The sequence below is a fragment of the Protopterus annectens genome, chromosome 11.part0 (assembly GCF_019279795.1).
Source record: "Protopterus annectens isolate FY-2018-M chromosome 11.part0, PAN1.0, whole genome shotgun sequence".
In the NCBI taxonomy this organism is placed as follows: domain Eukaryota; kingdom Metazoa; phylum Chordata; order Ceratodontiformes; family Protopteridae; genus Protopterus; species Protopterus annectens.
In genome coordinates, this window is record NC_056745.1 from 1,422,689,219 (window position 1) to 1,422,710,293 (window position 21,075).

The 21,075-nt window shown below is 38.8% G+C and overlaps 1 protein-coding gene across 6 annotated transcripts in view; it reads left to right on the forward strand.

Annotated features, from left to right (window-relative positions):
• The window catches only part of ST7 (suppression of tumorigenicity 7), a 1,957,536-nt gene that overhangs the window by 1,605,007 nt on the left and 331,454 nt on the right, over positions 1-21,075 (forward strand). For all 6 annotated transcript variants that reach the window (XM_044088709.1, XM_044088710.1, XM_044088711.1 and 3 more), the window contains one exon: positions 5,050-5,125. In XM_044088709.1, the coding sequence (XP_043944644.1) occupies positions 5,050-5,125 (76 nt within the window). The remainder of the gene's footprint in view (positions 1-5,049; positions 5,126-21,075) is intronic.

Below are 21,075 nucleotides of genomic sequence, written 5' to 3' on the forward strand. Positions count from 1 at the left end.
CTGACCACAGTGGCAATGTGGTGGTCAAAAGAGAGGTTGCTGTCAGCCTGTGTTCCCAGATCTCTTATAACGCTTTTCGTGTTCAGTGGACTACCATCAATGTGGTAATTCATGTGAAACGGGTTTTTCCCAAAGGGGATGATAACACATTTTTTGGCATTGAGCTTAAGGCCATGGTTCTGACACCAGTCATTGGTCTCAGTGAGGTCTTTCTGCAGGATGTCAACATCACTTTGGGAGTTAATAATAGCTCCCAACTTGCAGTCGTCTGTGAACTTTATTAGCCATTAACTCCTCCTCTGGCCTCTAGGTTTGAGGTCAAGCAATTTCTTAAATGCGTCCTTTATATCAGGCCTCTCAAGCAATTTCTTAAAGGCATCCTTCATGTCATGCCTCCCAGAAAGCCTATTCTGCCTTCCTGGGACCTCAGTTTTATACTTGAAAAATTGACTCAGGCTCCTTCTGAGCCTGTGGCTTCAATTTCTTTACAGTATTGTAGATGGAAGACTATTCTTTCTTTGGCCCTTAGCTGAAGCTTGAACTCCAGGCTGTTATGGCTGTTCCTCCTTTTTTGTTTTTTTTTCCAGAGGGACAAGGTGTCTCTTCATACAAATCCTTGTTTATGCCCAAGGTGGTTAACGAATTGTCTCATAATGAGTCTATTAATTTGCGCTCCTTTTTTCCTTCTCTGGAGTCTGCAAGTGAGAATGTTCTTCACACCTTGGATTTTCATAGACTGCTCAGATATTATTTGGATTAGACTAAGGCCATTCGCAAGTGTGAGCAACTTTTTGTTTCTTTTCATCCCAGGTCTTGGGGTTTGACTGTTTCTAAGCAAACCATATCCTCATGGATCTCTAGGGCCATTTCTTTTTGTAACTCTTGTCTTTCTGCCTCTGTAAAGGCTCATTCTACTGGGGTTGTGTCTTCCTCTGGTGCTTTTTTCAAGTGTCTGGTTACCAGTTCCATCCTTGAGGCTGCTACTTGGACCTCTGTCCAAACTTTCACTAAGCAATACAAATTGAATGTGTTTCCAGAGCAGGAACTGGCTTTGCCAGAGTTATCCTCCATGGATTCTTGAGGGCTGTTCTGGGCCTTCCTCCTCCCAAGTTTCCTCTTGAGCTTTTGTACTCTTTACCTTTGGTAAAGAATGTTGCAACAGTGATATGGAAGGACATAGCACATTTGTGTAAAATCTTACCTTAACAGTAAATGTCCTTGTTACGGCTGCAGTATTCGCTCCCTCCCTCCTGCTCCTTCGGCTTTGTTTTTTTTTGTTTGATTTTTTTTTTTGTTTTGTTTTTTTTTTTTTTTTTTTTGCTTCTGGGTGCACATGTTCCTCCTAATTCCTTGGACAATTGTTCCTCATGGGGCTTTTCATTTCTGAGGTATGTACATTCATATGTTACCTTTATGCCCTGTGCCTTGAGTGGGGAGCATACGTGTGACATACAATGTCTATAAAATTATAAGGCTTTGATATACTGGCCAGACATTGCGCTACCCTTTGGTAAAGATTACTGCAACGGTTAAGAGAAGGACGCCTACTGTTATGGTAAGATTTTACACAACTGTACTTTCTCAAACCAATCCATGTACTTATTGAGAAAATTAATAAATGTATGGTAAGATCATTGTTTTTGTTTCACTGTGTCAAAAATAAATGAGAAGCCTTCAGAAAATCCCAAAGTTCCTTTTTTTTTTTTTTGTGTAAAAGTAGAATGATAACCAGTAGGCAAACCAACCCCGTTATGAACAGCAAACAGCCAAAAAAGCAAAAGCAATTGTGAAGTGAAGCACGGCTTTAAGCACCGTTCAGTACTGTAAAACTGTAATTCTAAAATGTTTTATTTACAGGTAAGTGCTTTCACCACATAGAGTGGCTTTATCAGACCATTAATACAAACTAAAAGCAAGAAAAACAGTACAATTAAATACATTTAATGCTCACTTAATTCAAAAACTAAATCCAAGCACAGTTAGCTGACTTGCATCTCAGTGTTCAATTGCTGACGGCAGCACTACATTCAGCACCATTTAAAGTCACAGCTCTATATTGTAAGTCATTGCATATAAGATTTTGTTTAAAACTTACATATTCAACCACATTATAATAACAAAATCCATCACATATCAGTTCATAACTCCCTTGTCAAAAAATGTATACCTTTCATTTAAAAATATAAAATCATTCCGTCCTCTATTTTGAACACAAACTCTCCTTTGACAGCTAAAAGCATTTAAAGTGGGTCAGCAAACATACATAACAGAACCACGTAGATTCATAATGAAGTCAGCCTTATCAGGTATTAATAAATCTGTTTTTCTAACTAATTAGATATCTAAGACTTCCATTGTTCACAAACCCATGGGCGGCAGTTAAAGAATTTTGTAATCAGCAGATAGAACACTTTTTTACATAGTCGACTGATAGAAAATTTAGAGCCCTACTGCGTAACTGCCCAGCGTATAATGAAATATCAGCTACAATGTATTGACAAGTTGCACTCCTAAAATGTACTGTACATAAAAACCTGATATAGAAAATCAGATATATAAAAAAATCTATGTACCTATCATAGAGCAGCAAGTAGCTCTATCTATCTATGCTGCCTAACTGTTTAAATTACAGCATCAGCAGCACTATGACAACCAGAGACTTAGAATCCGTCTATTGTACAGCTAAATGGCTGTCTATTTTAATTTATATTATTCTTGCAATTTGTCAACTGCCATAAACCATTTTCCTAGGTATATAATGTAAGCCTTACAGTTTGCAAGTACGTAGGATAACGGACTCACCAAAATGCTATGTCCCATCAAACCACCTACTCAGAACTAAATAGCAGTCATATTATCAACCGTATCCATGGATACTATCCATGGTATGACCAGACAAATATCCATTTCTACTGAAAAGTGAATCAATGAATAAAATAACTATTATAACACACAATAGATGAATAATATGTATATGTTATAACCATTACACGGGTTGTGCTTTCGGATGAAATTATTTATATTGCCTAGTACTAAGTCATATTTAATTTAACATCTGAGCGATGAGCGAGCATTCTAGGGTTTTATATATATATAATATATATATATATATATATATATATATATATGCATTAACAAAGCATCTATTATATTATCTGTCAATAACTTCTAATGGGAAACCAGCAAAATAATGTATACAGGAAATAAAATAACCAGTATTAAAGAGCTAGATGTAAATCATATAGGCATGGAAAATATAAATATGTATATATAAGTTATACTTATGACTATTATACTGATGCAACCTCAGAGGTATATGTATAATGATACAACCATAAAAGCTAGCATATATCTCCTGCTTAAAATACAAAACTGCCTAAATTATGCTAGAATAAAGAACTAAAAGTCTAGTGTACCCATCATAATAAACATAGACTATACATCCTCTATGTATAAAAATGAAAATATCTAAATAAATAGTTAACTGATACAAAAATCATTACATATGATATATCAGGACTACATAAAAAATAATAAAAATGGTGATTAATAACCAAATCTCTCTGTATCTGTTTATACTGCTATACATCTTTATTTAACATAATCAGAATTTCCATGTTATAACAACATAAATTACTCTAGCAAATACATAGTGGTGCATAATCAAACATTCAGCTATTGAAAACAGTGTTATAGCTTAGTATATCATTTTCTGGGTAATCCCCGTGCTTCTAATGCACATTCGATGGATATTTTTCTGTTCAAACCTAGCCCTTTCTCTGCTCTTAATTTTAATGTCTCTTTCGGCTTTTCCCGGTTAGGGGTCGCCACAGCGGAACTCCGGTCCGCTAATGATTGGCAGTAGATTTTTACGTGTTGGCTTGCTGGGCCTAACGCACAACCTTCAACAAAGGAATGCCCATTTATGCATATCGCCACACAGAAGAAGCTCTAACTGAGAATCGAACGGGCAACGTCTAACTGTGAGGCGACAACGCTACCGCAGCACCACCACCGCAGTTCTGCTCTCCTCTTAATTTTAATATCCATTGTAATTCACTATTCTCTGTCAGATTCTTAACATTGCCTGTTCTTGGGCCAATAGCAATTTGTTCCAATCCAATAAACGTGAAGTGATGATATATGTTACTAGTATCAATATATCTAGACAAAGCACTAACTGAGTCTCTATTCCATATACTATTGATGTGTTCCCTCATCCTCTTGAGCTTTTGTACTCCCTAACTTTGGTAAAGAATGTTGCTACAGTGATATGGAAGGACATAGCACAGTTGTGTAAAATCTTACCGTAACAGTAAATGTCCTTGTTACTGCTGCAGTATTCGCTCCCTCCCTCCTGCTTTGTTTTTTTTTTTCTTCTGGATGCACATGTTCCTCCTAATTCCTTGGACAATTGTTCCTCATGGGGCTTTTCATTTCTGAGGTATGTACATTCATGTCACCTTTATGCCCTGTGCCTTGAGTGGGGAGGATACGTGTGACATACAATGTCTATAAAATTGTAAGGCTTTGATATACTGACCAGACATTGGGCTACCCTTGGCAGGGAATCCGTTTGATAAAGATTACTGCAACAGTGAAGAGAAGGACGCCTACTGTTATGGTAAGATTTTACACAACTGTACTTTCTCAAACCAATCCATGTACTTACTGAGAAAATTAATAAATAAATGTATGGTAAGATCATTGTTTTTGTTTCACTGTGTCAAAAATAAATGAGAAGCCCTCAGAAAATCCCAAAGTCCCCCTTTTTTTTTTTTTTTGTAGCTATTGCAGACTAGTAGACATCATTAGTTGTAACACTGTAACAACATGACCTAATTAGTTAGCAGAACCATTAAGTATTCAGAGGCAGTAGCATTTTAGGAGCTCAGACTTGCAAGCTGCATGGAGCTGCTTTTTTTCTGCTTTTCCTTGTCCTCAATCTCATATAGTCATGAAACACTTTGTGCGGGTTTTGGTGTATACTGAAGATGCAGTTTTTTATCATTGTTAATATATTAATTTATCTTTTTGTTTCCCTAACAGTAATGCAGAAAGCCTGGAGAGAGAGAAATCCGCAAGCTCGAATATCAGCTGCTCATGAAGCCTTAGAGTTAAACGAGTGAGTGATGTCCTTATAGAAGAGTTAACTTGACTGATCGTGCAATAAATAACTGGAAAATGTTCTGTGAATCAGTGTGCTGTTAAACAGCTATACGCAGAGACATGGTCATCCATTTTGCATAAAACTGGCTCATGTGAGCTAAAGGTTGAAAAGAGTATAACTGGTATATTAGTGCATGGTGCAGAAGTAACATTCATAACATTATCCAGAGTTTGGCATAGTTTGGAAATTGCACAGGAAGTAAGGCATAGCAGCCACTGATCGTGTATTGTCTTGTCCTTCCCAAATGCATAGAGAGATTTTAATATGTGTAATTAATGCCTAAATCTCTGACTGGATTACAGCCCCTCATGAGAATCATAGGAAATAAAAGGCTACTGAGTGATGTGACCTTTATGCCTAAGATACTCCTGAAGACTGTGAAGCCAGAGGTAAATTTGCTGTTCCGGAGATGGAGGAGGTGCTACTGTGTAATAAACCTATCTCACCAACTCTGATTACGTCTCCATTCTTAAGGTTTATTAATATTGACTGACTACGCCGTGCCTCCACACCTGGGTTGTTATCATATGCACACCTGCAGAAGATCTTAAGTTTGGTTCTTCTTGGCATAGCTTTTAGGCGCAGATGTAGTACTGAAAGATGCATCCACTGTGAATACCCAAATCTGATGTCATGATATTAGGAATGAAGAAGGGACAAGCATAAGCCTGACCTCTAAACGTTAAGAATCTTGAAGGGATAGCCATACCATCAAAGGGATAGACATACCATCAAATGTATCTGGGGATTATGTTAGATACAAAGTTATCCTTTAGAAGACGTGTAGAATAACATGTTAACAAAGTTCTAAAGCAACTGAAGGTATCCTGTAGAATCTCCCACCTGCTTTCTACTGAGCTCGAGCAGCGGTAACTAAAAACGTCCTCATTTCATGACTTGAGTATAAGCTACCACTAGTTTGTCTAAATTTCTAACAAAATATTGCTACCTGTCAAACAGCTGAGAGAACAAAATACTCAGGATTTATTTGTTTATCATGTAAGAGGGAACCCCCACTGTGTTACCGTACAGAAAACCTACTGGTTACCAATTGAGGCAATGGTACATTTTTTTCTTAATACTGTAAGCTGCAAGCTATTAAATTAATTCCACTGACCACTTTTAAAAAGCATGCTAGTAGTCAGAAGTCACCAGAATAACATAAGAAGTTGACATCCTGCAGCTATAAAACCCCCATTTATAATGGCAGCAACAGAAGGAACCTTCTACAAAACTGCTTCTGTAACATGAAATACTCTACCAGACAAAATACAAAAAGCAAGCAAACTAAGTATTTTTAACAAACTCTTAGTAGCAAATATAAGTGTATTTGTTATAGGGAGACAAGTTGGATAAGGGAGTTGGTGCCTAAGCTATCCTTGTAAAAATCATAATGTCCACCCGCAGTAATACATAGAGACAGTTCTTTAACCAGTGTAAATACGTACATAAACATAGCTAGTATTCTTGTATATAATGAAATGATCAGTGTAAATAGCATAATAGCACTCATATAAAAGCACAGCTATAGTAGTCAGAAGCGTAGTCGGCTCAAACAGTGCCTTGTGCTAGTGACCCACCCCCCTCAGCTCTTCAAGTGAAGAGCAAAAAAAAGCACTTTACTGTAGGTATATTGCAGTGATTGGCTTATTAAAGATGCACCCCCCTTCTGTTGAAGAGCCAAAAAAAAAAAAAAACTTATACTGGAATACTAATCTGGTGGCCAGATACACACTTCCCACCTCCTGCCTAGCTATTTAGGTCTCATTTCTGTGCCCTGCCACCAACCTTCCTCCATATTATTAAAACAAAATAAAAATTTCTTCTTCTTACAAATTGTAGCAAATATTTGCTACAGTTTGTACCCTGCCTACAAGGAGAGCAAAAAGTGTTTTTTTTTTTTTTTTTTTATTTTCAAACTGTGACAAACTGCTTGCTACAATTTAGACCACACATGGAGCTATACGGTCTCAGGTTTGACCACAAATGCAATGCCTTCTATTAAAAGTCAATATAGGTTCATAGGTTGGTACTAGGCTATCAGCCCTAAGGGTCTATACAAGCCTAGCCATAACAATAACCTGGCTATTTCTTCCCAGAATATTTACTTCCCTTGTCCCCTGTCTAGCAGGGCGACTGATGTGATCCCCGGGATGAATTTCCCATTTCCCATCCAATCATCAAGGTTCCTTTTTAAGAGGGCCAAAGAGGCACTCAGCTTGACATGTATGGGCAGTCTATTTCAGTGTGGGGAGTCTCTGGGTCAGGAACCTTTCCCTCCAGTAGGTTTTGTTCATTGTGATGACCAGGTTTAGATCCCTGGAGCGTGCATCTCTGAGGGATTGGGATTTCTTTGTGTAGCGTGTCCAACAGCTCTGGGTTTGACATGGCCTTGTATGTCAAGCAGAGATTGCCTCTGAATAGGCGATATGCGACAGAGTATAGCTGGAGCTTTTTTTTTTAGACGGTCAGCATAAGGCATCTGCTTTAAGTTTGTGATTCGTTTAGTGAGGTATTTCTGTGGCCTTTCCAATTGTTTCAGATGTCTTGTGAGGTACATACCAAATGGGGCATTGCACTTTATAATGGGTCTAATGAGGGATGAGTACAGTGGGACATTGACCTCCTTTTTTTGGATGAAAAGCCCTTAGTGATGAGGTGTTCCACATAGAAGGATTTTCTGACTGTTGTGGCGATGTGGTTATCGAAGGTGAGACCACTGTCCACCTGTGTCCCTAAGTCCCTTATCATACTTTCAGTGTTTAGTGTGCTGCCACTTGTGTGGTAATTCATGGGTACATGTTTTTTCCCAAAGGGGATAACTATACATTTCATGGCATTGAGCTTGAGCCCATGGCTCTGGCACCAAGCATCTGTTTCTGTAAGGCCCTTTTGTAAAATATCCACTTCATTTGGGGATTCAGTAATGGCTCCCAGTTTGCAGTCATCTGCGAACTTTGTTAGCCAGAGTCCCTTAGTGCTTGCCTGTACTTCAGAGAAGTAGATGCCAAACAAGAGCGGTCCCAGGACTGAACCCTGAGGTACTCCACTTGTCTGGAGCTGGATTTTGAGTCTGCTACTTTTACAGTGTGGGTTCTGTCAGTAAGCCAGTTGGCAACCCATCAAGTGACATAGGGATTAATGCCCAGCTTAGTAAGTTTATCTATGATTCCAGAGTGGGGGATGGTGTCAAAGGCCTTGGTGAGGTCCACCTTGCCCTCATCCATGGCTCTGGAGACTGATTCGAAGAAGTCAGTCAGGTTGAGGAGATAAGATCGGCCCTTTATAAAACCAAACTAGGTGGGGTCCAGTGTTTGAAGGTTGCCAATGTCTTTGTTTATAAGTTGCATGGTAATGCGTTCCATGGTTTTGCAGATCAGGCTCGTCAGATTGATGGGACGATAGTTCCTGGGATCCAAGGTGGATCCCTCCTTGTGGAGTGGGATACCTGTAGTTGTGCGCTACGTATTGGGCATGAATCCTTAGGTGAGGCTATGATTAAACATGACACTTAGGTGAGGTGCCAGTTCATTTTGTAGTTCATGTAGTACACAGCCCAGGATGTCATCTGGTCCCATGGATGCTATATTCTTAGCTTTGGAGAGTGTGTTTGTACCTGTGTGGCCGTGATTAACGGAATTTGGTATTGAGATGGGCCCTTTAGGGGGTGAGGGGGGTGAAGTTGGCACTGAATCAATCTGCCAGGATATTGGAAATATCCTTGGGATCAGTATATTTAATGCCATTATGTTGTAGCTCAAAGCAGATCTGAGCATTGCCATTTAGATTCTTGACATAACTATAGAATGCCTTGTGTTTGTCCTTGGAATATTTGGCAATTTTATTTTCGTAACTAGCTTTGGAGGATTTTATGAGGGATCTCAGCTTCTTACTGAGGCTGGTAAGGGAGTATTTTGCATTCTGGGATTTTCCTCTTTTCTGCAACAGTTTCTTCCTTCTGTTGTATAGTTTGTTTATGACAGGGGACCACCGGATTGGCTTCCTTTTTTTGGAGGAGAGCGTCTTGGGTCTGTTTGGAATGGCATGATTCATGCACGAGTGGATGTGCTCGTACAGTGCCTTAGTGTAGGATTCAGCAGTCGAACTTTCAGTTCCCGTCTGCATGGGTGTGATGAAGTTTGTCACTCCTGACTTGAGTAGCATGAAGTTTGCTTTGGAGCAGTTTTTTACGGAGGTTTTCCTACTGGGGGTAGGGGTGGGATGTGGACGTCAAGGGTGATTAGGTTATGGTCAGACCTGACCAACGAGGAGGTAACCACTGGTGTGGAGCATCGATCTCCCATGTTGGTAATGACCAGGTGTAGGATATTTGAGCCCTGGTGGGACTATGGATTAGTTGATCCAGGGCATTGGAATTTATGAATTCCAAGAACGATTGGGCAAAGGTGTTGGTACTCGAGTAGTTTTCCCAATTAATGGCAGGATAGTTAAAATCGCCCAGTATTAGGGTGTTTGGTTGTATCTTAATATTTTCCAGTATGTTTAGAAAGGTGTAGTGAGTATGTTTAGAAAGGTGTAGTGAGAATCTTGGGGCATGGTGGGGGATCTATAGCAAGCTACAATTTGGATTGTAGTCTTACCTAGTGTTAGTTGCACCTGTAGAATTTCAGATGCATTGTGTTGGGCAACTAGCCTGGGGGTGTGAATATTCTTGGTGAATATAGACACTTCTCCGCGTTTAGTGTTTCGGTCCTGGTTTGGTGGCTGAAAAGTGTGGGTAGAGTTGTAGCCTGGTATTGCAGGGGTGCTCTCTGGGGCCTTGAACCAGGTCTCCGTTACTGCACAGATATCGATGTTCTCCATTTTTAGGAGTACCTCGAGAGAGTGCATTTTGAGGTTTAGACTTCTAGCATTGAGTAGCATTACCTTCAGATTTTGCATGCTTATATCTGTTACGGTGATGGTTTTGTCCTTTGAGCCTTGCCTAAAAAAAGCACTATAGGGGTGGCAAGAGCCTTAGCCAGTAACCTGAATCCCAGGGGCGACAGGTGCAGAGCATCTCTGGCAAAGCATCCGTGGTATGTCGATCATGTCGTCCCAGGGAGCCAGATACTGGATCCCCTTTGAATGACACCAGAAACTTAGCCAGTTGTTCAAGTTCATCATTTTGTCCTTATATTGTAGTATCATTCTGGGCGAAGGCAGGATGCTACTCAGGGCTAGGGTCATACCTGCCTGGGCCACATGATCTGAGAGCTCTTCCATGTCTCTTTTCATGTAGTCCAGGGAGGTACGTCTCAAGTCATTCACTCCAACATGGACAATGACAGAGTCATATTTGTACTTGTTGTGGAGTGACTTGAGTGCATGCATTATGTGGCAGATCATGGCACTTGACAGGCAGATGACTGTAATTTTCTCCTTGTTCAGCCTGGTGAGTGGGACATCAGTGTACCTGACTATAGAGTCACCTATGACTAAAGTGTTGGGTACATTGTCTTGCCTTAGGGGCTGTTGTTGGTTGGCACACTGGTGTTGTGAGCTATGTGACACTTTGGTTGTGATTGGTGTTTGTTTGCATTTCAGCTTTGGAGGTCCTTGTTGCTTGGGCAGGTTAATGTTAAGGGCCTCCGCATAAGTGGGTTTAGTGTTACTCTGTGTGGATGTTGGTGGAGTGAGTTTTGAAGGGCTATGTGTTTCTTGAGGTGTAGTGCAGTTGCTAACCTTCTCCTCTTGACTGTCTAGTGCAATCTTGGGAGGAGAGAGCTTTGCTTCCAGTTTGGCTATGTAAGTGCATCTCTCGCAGGTTGTAGTGTTGGGTGGTAGGAGGAAAGGGTTGTCTGTGTACATGAGGCAATTGCTGCATTGCCCCAGTATGCCCAGATTCACCAGGTGGACAGGAGAAATCACCGGAAACTGATTGTTGGACATGCCTGGTTCGGTGTTACTTTTGTAAAGTACAAGAGCTGTTTTCCCTTACCTTGGCAAAGTACTTTGCAAATATAAGCTGTTTAGTGCCTACGATTAATTTCTCCTTATTAACAAGGAGAGTTGAGTGGCTTGTATCAGTTTAAGGCTTCCTAGTGCTTTCCAGCAGGTTTTAGAGCAAGTGCTAGTCACAGGGATTCAGATTTTAGTGCTACTACTGAGAAATCAGCTAGTTCTTGGGGTACATTTGAAGAGCAGACTTTCTGGCACTAGGAATAGTTTAAAGTGCTATTGCATTAGAGATCTGGATCGTCTGATTGCACCTCCCCCCAACATTTTGCACACAGGCCAGTTTGACCCTCTTGCCGTGTCCTAGCTAAGCTACCGATTCGTTATTGAACTGTAGTAGTCGTAATGTTTTTGTAAGGAATGCAGTGGTTTGTATAAATATTCATGTATCAGCAGGTCCGTAGTTGTGATTGAACTGTCAGTGTTGGTTGTAATAAAAGTGGTGGTTTGAAATGTAACTTGAAAGCTAGCGTGTAGTGTAAATGTTTTGAAAAGTTGCTACTGCCTTTTGTCCCATGTTATATCTAAAACCGTCTTTGGACCAGCTTACGTACTGTTTAATAAAACCAAATAAATATTCATTTGTTAATTACAGTGTAGATTACTCAAACTGAAGACATAGCTGTGTATACGTGACGTCGCACTTTTGCCATATATTTCATGTTCCTTTTTCATGACTTGGAAAGAAGCCTTTGCATAGCTTTGACAGTTCATTGTAGTTACCAAACTGTTGAAATTTTAATGTTGCCATTATGACACATTTTATCAGAGCGGGAATATTAGGCTGAAAATTAATGATTTTTTTTAATAACTAGAGGCTGTTTGGGGTGCATTGATTCTTATAAATCTTGTAATTCTCTGTAAGCACGACATCAGTGGTATGAGTTTTTCAGCTGAAAGCCAGTCATGAGCATGGAAAATGAAGGCTAGATATGCCACTTATCAAACACTGTAATTTTGAGTGAAAAAACACAGAAGACCATGCTATCCTTGTATGTAAATGAGACTGTGGATTTGTTGGCAATTTTGTTGTGGTATGGAAGCAGCTGTTTCTGGGAGAGTTGTGGGGTAACGTTATACATGAGTGAAGAGGTCAGGGACTGGAGCCAGTATGGGAGTTCCTGAAGCTCACTTGGGGGACTTGCATGGATACCCAGTATATACTCTTGTCTCACTAATATCAAAAGCTTTTTCTTTTGATGTGAGCCAATGCAAAAAATAAAAAAAAATGTCATTGTCAGGGAATAGATAGTGAGAAGGCTCATAATGCTGGTTTTTGAGCAACAGGCTGCTGACCAAAAGTAAGTTCTGCCTATGATATGGGTTTTGGAGGCAACAAATTAATTCCCCAAGGATTACACACGTCCTTGGGTGTATGAGAGAAGATAGCACTCAGGCTTCCAGCATGATTAAAGCTAACTAACTTTAGATTAAAAAGTAAAAACCTGTGGTGTAGCTGTCTATTTGAGGCAACTGCTTATATATACTTTTTTGTGTGTTTGTTGTGAGTTAAAAGGATTTGAAATATTTGAAAATGTATTTAAGTTTTGAGTGTTTTTTATTAAAGCAAAATGTGACCAAGTTCAAACAGAGATGAGAAGCAGTAACTGTATACAAGATTAGTTTGCCAAGGATTAATGTGTGCATATAAGTTGCAAGTGTGAAACATACACAAGACAAGTTATAAATCCAAAATCCTTCAAAGCAAATCTGTCTTTTTTTTCTCCTGGCTGAATGTTACTACATCTCTGTCCATCTATCCTGTATCTCTAGTTTCCTTTTGGTCGTCTTGCATGTTTTACAGTACAATTGGAATGTAACATTGTGGAATATGGTGATTTCCAGGCTTTTCTCTTCTATTTTTCTTTCTGTCTTATATTAATTTTAATGTTTTGTGTAATAGTTGCTGTTTTGCCTTGAATTGTGTTGTGTTGTATGCCATCTTGTAAGGTTTGTTAATGGTATAGCTTTTCTCCCCAGGCCTTAGCTGAAAGGGGGACTGTTCTAGCCCAGTTGGAGTTTCCTGGTAAACAAATACTAGTAAAAAAGTAGTAAATATATTCACAAGAACTGTAATGCAAAATATGTGAAAATAATATCTTCTTATCAAAGTAACTGCCTTGTCAGTGTTTACACAGAATGCTAATGGCATTCCAGGTACATACAAAAAACAGATGACTGAACTATACTTGGAAGTGAAGGATACAAATACCAATGCTACAGAAGACGCATTCAAATAGAAGTGACCATGTGACTTTGGCAAAGAAAGGACTTCAATTTGGATATTCATCAGATTATCAGGAACCAAGGAAACTGGGTGGGGAGTAATGCTGATTGCAAGAAGGCTCCAATAGTGCACAAGAGGAAAAGAAAGACAACAGTGATAACGTTTGATTAATAAGGGATTATTGGCAAGGAAGGAGAATTCCAATAACATGTATTTATATTCTACCTAAAACAACTATTATGGAGCTTAAGGAAATGTTAGGAGAAATAGATTTCAGCAGGAAATAATAATATGGATGGGGACTCGAACCTGATTTGCAATAGTGAGAATGTATTGGGGACCTAGAAGTAATGGGTGGTGGAAATGATTTGAAAGTTATTAGGGAAGATGTTCATTTGGAAGGGATAACTAGGGACTAGGGACTGGAATAAAATGAAACTGGAGTTTAAAAATGTGACAGAAATAAGAGAGAAAGAAATGGAGAAGTAATAGGAATTATTTTAGAGAAGTTGTCAAAGGTTAAAGGGTTGCAGAAGAAGGGGAATCCACATTACAAGAAGAAGAGGAGTGATTGTTGAGTGCTAAAAGGAAAATAAGGAGTATTTGGGTAATATGCACAATTTATAAAGGTTACTGTTAAGAAAGTAGTTTTGATAACTCTAGAGCACAAAAATGATTTGAAAGGGATGTTGCCAAAGTTACAGAGCCTGTGACGGGAAAACTTACTGTAGATCCTGTAGAGGTATTAGAGATATTTTGGATAGTTTGTGAAAATTTGTATGAAGCAGAAGAATGTACAAACCAAGAAAATGTACAAATGGAAATATTTATAGACGATTTAACTATGCCAAGGTTAGAAGAAGATGAGGATATAGAATTAACAGCAAAGAGAGGAAAGACTAGATAAAATGGTGATGTATACTCAGTCATCAGGGAGGTCTCCAGGAACAGATGGTATTCCTCTTGAAGTTTAAAGATGGGAGAGAAAAAAATAATGATCTTCAAGGTTTTATTTAACTAAATATTTCAAAAGGAGGGACAGTACCATCAATTTGGAAGAAAGCTGTGGTGGCTGTATTAACTAAAGAGGATAAACAAAATGAAAACAAAAAACATGTAGCAATGCCAGCAGCCCCAAATGATCAGTCCATTAAAAATACTTCATGACTTCATTCCACAATTAAAAGACATAATTACATACTGAATTAAGCACTTTCTTCCATATACTTGGACTTCATCAGATTCAATAAAACGCAGTTTTTCCCTATTTTATGTTGATTGGATGATGACATCATAATATAATAGTGAGCATGTTAACCTTTTACTATATTTCCCAAAAGTTAAACAATCATAGCTTTGTGGATCACATTTAGTAGAGTTGACGGAATTTGTTTGGGAGAGCAAGAGTTAAGTGGGATAAGTTGTTTCTCCCCATAGTAGTTTGGGAGAGCAAGAGTTAAGTGGGATAAGTTGCTTCTCCCCATAGTATAAGGTGGTGTAGGATTACCTGATTTGAAGGGATACTTTAAAGCTATGCAGTTAAGCCTCATTGCATGACACAAGCATAAGGTTACAAATGAAAGTGGAACGGCATGATGATTGGAGGGGGGATAGTTCAAGAAGTACAGAGAGAGACCGATTTTGGATGCAGGCCCTTAAGGAGAATGGCAAAAACAATACAGAATATTATTATTAAATATTATATTTATAAAGTTGCAGAAAGTGTTCTAGGAACTAAGCCAACATGGGAATGGAGGCAGGAGATTTTGTCAGTAGGGATGACTGTAAGTAGGAGCATAAAAATGAGCAATAGGGGCTGGAATTTATTGGAGAAAGTTAGCAAAGGAAACAAAGTAGTGAGAATAAATAGTTATGGAGGGAAGGATGGTAGAGTGGGATGAGGTGAAATAGAAGTTTGGACTGTAGGTTAATGACTGCCTTCCCTACCAGTGATTGATAGAGTATAGAAAAAGAGAGAGAGCTAGGTGAGAGCTGAGTGAAAGGCCAGCTCTGGTTGCATTTTACATGAATCTAGAACAGAAGCTGCTGTTAGCAATTAGTATGATATATAAAATAGTGCATGATAACTATAATCAACTAGAGGAGTCTAGAAAAGATTGGGAAGAAAGAATGGCAAAACATAATATAACTATCTACTGCTTGTATAATGTTCCAATATCTTAATTACTATGTAACACTAAACTGTAACTTTTATGTACAGATTTTCTGCCTGGGCCTCTGCTGAAAATGGGTTCTTTCCCAGTCATACTTTCCTTGTAAACAAAGGCATGTAAAATAAAGTAAAATAAATAAATAATAAACAAAAGAATAGTGAGAGGACATTTGTATGGCTCCTAGGTATGCAACAAAGTCAAGGGGGTTTAAGATTTCTTACACAGAAGTGTTTGCCTAGGTAGTTTTACACGAGCAGACTTCAGAGAGTTTTGCTTGAAGTAAAAGACAGAGAGGTAGTTGGGAATGTGTTTTTGGGAATGGTAATGAGTTGAAAGATTTTAAAGTTTTCTTACAGAGTATTCTGTCAGAAATGTTTTATGCAAATTATTGTAAATAAGGAATGAATGTTTTGAGGTGTGATATAAGATCTGTATTTCCTAGACATAGTAAGGGCCTTGGAAAGTTTAATGCTGTTGGCTGCCAGTAAACAATTACTAGAAAATAAAAGTCGGAATCTAAACCAAATTTAACTGAAATATTGAATATTGTAAAAGGAGATAAAGGAATTGGAGTTGAAATCTTTAGGAAAGGGAAAGGAGCAAACTGCATGGAAATAACTGGGATTGTTAATAGTTCTACAAGTCAGAGAAAGACAGATGAGAGCATTAATTTCTTGTTCTGATTTAAATTCATTTTAACAGTATATATCTGGTTTAGCTAAGGTCTTTAAGCCTTTATTAGTGATTCCAGTACATAGTTGCACTGCATTTTTGCTGTTTTAAGTGATCTAACTATTAGAGACTGGGCAAATTGTACATTAAACTCTGACTGGAGAACAAACGTTTTCCAGCAGGGTGTTAATGTCCAGGTAATGCCTGCTAAAAAACTAGTCCAGTACTTCACAGTAACATATTAAGGTGCAGTGGAGCTCAGACTGTAAGGAAGCTAATGGCCACCATTATTTTGTGTGTGTGTGTGTGTGCGCGCATGAAAGTGAGATTGAGTCACTGTTTTATGCTCACTAAGAAAAGAAGCATTTAAAAAATAAACAGAAAAATGTGTGTGTGTATACATTTGTTTCTGTGTGCATGTATGAGTGTATGTGTGCTTGCATGTATGAAAGAGGAATTGTGTGTGTGTGATAGAGAGAGATAGAGGTTGAGTGATCGAGCAGTGGCAGCAACTGTTGAGGTAAGCATATCTTTCAACCGCTTAACTCAAGAAATCTCTATAAAGTCAAAAATAACCTGAGACAAAGGCTCAAAAACAACTCATAAACTTATAAAGTTGATGGAATAAAAGGATTTGTTTTAGTATGCATTTTCTGAAGAATATTAAGTCTGACACTGAAATGTATGTCATTATTTAATGACTTCAATCCCCAGTGATCGGAGGGACAGGTATATTTTGCAGAGGATACCACTGCTATAGAACAGACTTCCCATCCACTAAAAATTCATACATGTCCATTTTTAACTGCAACTTAGATCTGTGGAACACCAGGACTGTTCCCTGTACTACTAATGGACAGACGCAGCTCCTTAATTATTTATCCCATCCATAGGTCTTCTCAAATTGTTTATGGTATGATCCCAGTTATTCTCATTAGGAGTATTATATAATTATCGGCCATGGGGTGGATAAGGCTAATCTATAACCAAATGGGATAGGTTATTTCAGGCACAAAAAGGGGAACTTGGATAGGCATAAAATGGCCCACAAGGCCAGGTAACCCTGTACTTTCCTTTGAACCTATGATTACATCCTGGAGGTCAATGCACAAAAAAATAAAATCATGAAAATGTTAGTTATGGATATGTTTAAAAGGGCTTTGTCTGCTACTGTTTTCGAAAATGGATCCTTCAAACTGACCTAACAATGCTGAAACATCTGCTGTACTGGTAGACTGATTATGAAAAGAAACCTGGTTTAAAAGTGAACAGTCCAAACCTGTGTCAGACCACCACGTGTCAGTGGTCAGCTTCTGGTTGCAAAGTGTGAACCTATCATCAGTCGTCCTGCTAGACAGGGGTCCAGGGAAGTAAATATTGTGGGAAGAAATAGCCAGGGAAGTGTTATGGCTAGGCTTGTGTAGACCCTAGGGCCGATAGTCTAGTACCAACCTATGAATCTATAGGCATACTTAGTTTTAGATGTAGGAAAAGTGGTCACATTGCTAGATGTTGTACTAGTAATTGTTAGATTTAGTTAACATGTAGTTAACATGGTAGAAACTACATTGTTCTACCTGTGATAACTATGACCAGTGAAAAGTATACTACAAATGATGTTGAACTTGTGTGATAAATTGTTTGCCAAAATAGCTCAGTCAGCTTTTTGCTGTTGTAAAATTAAGTGTAATGTCTTTACTGAGCTTTATGGACTCCTAGATTCAGGTAGCACAATTACACTTCTGAAAGTGCATTCTGATTTTAATAAGACGACACACACACTCAAGAAGAAATTTAAAGTGCAAAAGGCAATTCAGCTTGTTGGTATAGCCCCCAGTTTAGTACATATGATAATAGCGAACGGAAAGAGGGAATTCATTGAAAGACTACCTTATCAATATGGGGAGGGGAACCATCAAGTGAAGAAGCTTGCAGATACATCCCTGCCTAACCTGGAAAATGGTAGGGGACAACACAGGAAGTATTCGTATAAGAGCACATAAATCCAGCCAAAATCAAGCCGTAGTATCACAAAGCCCCGAAGGTACAAAAATATGGCTAAAAATGCAGAGGGAAGACCCCACACAATTTAAAGAGGGTATGTCAGCACACTTCTACACGCAACAGCCTGCTAGAGAAAAGCAAGTAGAAAGATGGGAGTTTCCTAGTGCAGTATTGCAACCTGGAAGTTTTGCAAAGCAGGGAGTAGAAATATAAAAAATAATTTGCTAATGGTGTATTCCAAGTGAATGAAATTAGGAAGTGTGGAAAATGCTGAGCTTTCTTCAGGCTAAATCAGAAAACCAAAAAAAGAGAGAGAGAGGGGAGTGTTAAGGAGGAGAAATTTGTTAATAAAAAATACTTTGTTAGTGTAGTTAGAGGAAGCTGCAGTATCTGATCAAAGTTCTAAACCCATTTCTGTCAGTGTAAGACAGAAATCTCAAAGAAATGAAGACTCTAGGGTGCAAGTAAGTAAGTAAAACAGAAAGTGAATCCTTTGCAGGGGGAGTACAACCTATAGAAGAAGAAGACATACATTTAAGGGGTGATGCTCAGGCACAGTGAAATGGAAGGAAAACAATGCAAAGAAGTAAAGAAAAAGGGAAAAAGGGTACTGTATACCGGGAAATGGATAACCACGAATAGAACCCTGGCGATATTCCTGTTAGGACAGTACACAGAAGCAGTAAACAGAAGAAAGAGGGTCCTGTGCATCAGTTGTGCCAAGGTGGAGAACAAGAAAAAATGAATAAGATAGACATAACTGATAGTAAAGAATATTGGTATGAGTTTTCTTTCTTAGGAGTTGGACACTATGATCCTAGTAACTGTGTTGGCTGGAGAGGAGGTGGTGCTTTCTGTTTCACAACAGATTGACTCTGAGGAAACTTCATTGTTAGCTGACCTCCAGGTAATCAGGATAAAGTTTAAAAAGGCACAGTGGAAAGATGACATTTTGAACAAAGTAAATGAAACTATAACTGAAAATTTAGGGGAAGAACTTGAACAAAATGTTCCCACTTCTTACTCATACTTTGAGTTTTAATGATTTATTGTATGGTGTGCAGAAGCACAGAGAGGAAGCCTTATGCCAGATGTTAGTGCCTAACGTTTTCAGGAATGTAGAGGTAAGGCTGAGGTATAGTCATGTACTAGGAGGACACCTAGGATTTGACAAGACTTAAGCACAGATCCTAGCAAGGCTTTACTTGACAGGAAAAGTGGAATAAGTTGAGGACTTCTGCTCTGGATGTCCAGAATGCCAGAAGACAAACCCTTACCTAGTCTGTAAAAATCATTTGATTCCAGTATCTGTCATAGAATTGCTGTTTAAACATGTTGCTATGGATATTTTGAAACCACTGATAAAAAAATCCAGCAGTGGATTTCAGTACATCTGGTTGTAGCCTCTAGATGCTTAGTTACAATCCTCTGCTCTCCTATGTAAGGCTAATGCTATATCCTATAGCTAAGGAGTTAATCTTACTATTTTCTTTGTGGGGGGTATACCTACAATATACCAGCATTCTATCCCCCATCCTCACCCCTTCTGCCTCTATCTCTTAAAATCTGTCCCAGAAACTGGGTCTTTGCATCCTTCTTTGAAAACAAATTGTGTCTTGGGTGCTAAAAGTGGTTCAGGAGGGCTACATTTGGCACTGAATACAAGTACTTCCTTTCAGAAGACTTTCTACCCATCCTTAGAACCAGAGTATTTTCTTCAGGTTCATCAGCACTTACTCAGCCTAGGGTCATAGAATCAGTTCCATTAGATAAAAGGGGCAACAGCTCCTATTCTAGAATATTTCTAGTACCAAAGAAAGAAGCAGCCTTCTTGAAGGCCATTTCTAGATCTTTCATTTCTAATTGTATATGTGAAAGTACCAAAATTCAAGATGCTGTCCCTTCATAATCTGTTAACACTCACCCCAAGGGAGTTTATGGTAACATCAGCTCTAAATAGCCACAGGCTTCAGGAATCCTTTTAGATTATATGTCTGGTCACATTATCAGTTCTCTGCATTATCCTTTGGGTTATCTGTAGCTCCCAGAGTGTTAGTGTTTAGCTCCAGTCATAGCTCATTGTTGGCTGAATGGTGTTCATATATTGCCTTATTCAGACAAATGACGTAGCTTTGCAGACTCTATTCGCAGATGTTAGAGTTCTTAAAATTACTTTCTTCTCTTCTGACCAGTCTGAGATTTCAGATAAATGTTCAGAAAATCTCCTTTACCCTGTCACACAGGATTGTTTTTTTGGGATGTCTTCAAGACACCTCTCAGCAAAAAGCTTTTTTGCACAGGAGAAGGTGTTTTTTTATCTAGAAACTTTCCTGAAGTTTTCCAGTCTCATACCTCGGCCAGAGAATGTCTCCGGATCCTACAGTCCATGGCATCTGTGATTCTCTCAGTTCCTCTTACAAAGTTGCACATGAGAAAGATTCATTGTTTAAAATAAAAAAAAACACGTATCCAACACTCGCATCCTCTGGAATTTCATATTCCAATTTTAGGCAGTGTCAGAAAGGAACAACACTGGTAGAGACAACAGATAGAAGTGAATTCAGATCTCCCATTTTCTCCTCAAGTTCTAAGCCAGTTTGTAACCAGACACACCTCAGATTTTGTTTTGGGGGGCAGTTTATATGATGGTAAAGGTGCAAGGCCAGTGGAATTCTTCAGACAGACCAAAGCACATAAATATCAGCGATAGAGATATTGGCTATGATTCTTCATTAAAATCTTTTCATCATATGTGGTCCCTCTAGGGTCTCTTCAGGTGATTACAGACAACTCCACAATTATATGGTACATAAGAAAGGGGGGCCCTTGTGCAGGTTGGCTGTGATGGCTTGAGAGGTAGCTCTTCACCA